The sequence below is a fragment of the Phytophthora infestans genome, genomic scaffold (assembly GCF_000142945.1).
Source record: "Phytophthora infestans T30-4 supercont1.4438 genomic scaffold, whole genome shotgun sequence".
In the NCBI taxonomy this organism is placed as follows: domain Eukaryota; phylum Oomycota; class Peronosporomycetes; order Peronosporales; family Peronosporaceae; genus Phytophthora; species Phytophthora infestans.
Genome location: NW_003304242.1, coordinates 1 through 1,159, shown reverse-complemented (window position 1 = coordinate 1,159; position 1,159 = coordinate 1). Strand labels below are relative to the sequence as shown.

Here is a 1,159-nt window from a genome sequence, read left to right as displayed (position 1 = left end):
GAGTCCTGTTGATCCTGCTGCCGTGGCTGCACGGCTTCCAGCTGTGAAGGATGACGAAGACCCCAAAACGGAGGCGACTGTTTCGACAAGTAGTGCGCCTACTTCCACGCATGAGACTTCGAGGGCGGTACCTGCGGATTCTGCCAACTCGAAGTCTGCGGACACCAAAAAGGCCTCTCCTGCCTCGCCACCGAAGCCTGCGGACACCAAAAAGGCCTCTCCTGCCTCACCACCGAAGCCTGCTACTGTGGAGGCGAAAGCTAAAGCTTCTCCTGCTCCATCGCCGGTGAAAACTGCACCAGCTGCATCACCGGCTAAGACCGAAGTGACCAAGACTGAGCTCGTGAAAGCTGAATCCACGAAGACTGAGCCTGTCAAAGAAGATCTCAAAGTTGAGACTACAAAGACTTCCTCAGTGAAGGCCGATCCAGTGACTACAGCTAATAGAGCAGCGTCTAATGAGCCGAAGACGGTTGTGGCCGACGCATCAACCTTCCCTCCTACACCCGCCATCAACGGTCCTGCACCTGCACCTGTGGTGCTGTCTCCGAAGGCGGCAGCTTCGCCCAAGACCACTTTGAAGGCGACTACTACCACATCTAATGCGCCGGCATCCTCCAAGATGATGAAGCAGGAGGACGTAGCCGAGCTGAAGGCCCAAGCCGAAGTGGAGAATCTGGAGCCAGCGTGTGGTGCCAAGTGCAGCGTCATGTAAGCCACGGTCGATCGAGCCGTAGAACTCCGCTGCATATTATAAACCCTTAATAATGAACTTCTGCTCTCAACTGTCCTCTATGCTTTTGCATATACTTGCCATCACTTCTCGAGTCGCTTGACTACTTTCTTCGATCTCCATACTTTCGTGTTCATTCTTCTGTTTGCGACGCTCACGCTGCAACGCTGCAGCTGTACTTTCACGTCGAGCGATGCGCTCGAGACGCTTTTGCTCTAAAGCTTCCCGTTCTCGTGCTTGAGCGTCCTCGACGGCGCTAATCATAAACCCTTCGTCTTTCAAATACGGCTCTGCTAGCAGCCCTCGTTGCTGGACTCGCGTTGACCGGAAGCCCTCGGCAGAGTTTTCAAGTACCAACGGAGCGTAGATAGGATCCATGGAGCGTGCCAATGCTCGTCTCACGAACGCTATTTGAGATGCGGTAGT

The 1,159-nt window shown here is 54.4% G+C and overlaps 1 protein-coding gene across 1 annotated transcript; it reads right to left on the bottom strand.

Moving 5' to 3' along the window:
- Positions 1-455: 455 nt before the first annotated feature.
- PITG_22618 (uncharacterized protein) lies at positions 456-1,111 on the bottom strand (the record flags this gene model as incomplete). Its single annotated transcript, XM_002909659.1, has 3 exons — positions 456-497; positions 595-744; positions 821-1,111. 3 exons carry the CDS (start codon positions 1,109-1,111, stop codon positions 456-458), a joined length of 483 nt encoding a protein of 160 aa, XP_002909705.1.
- Positions 1,112-1,159: the final 48 nt, after the last annotated feature.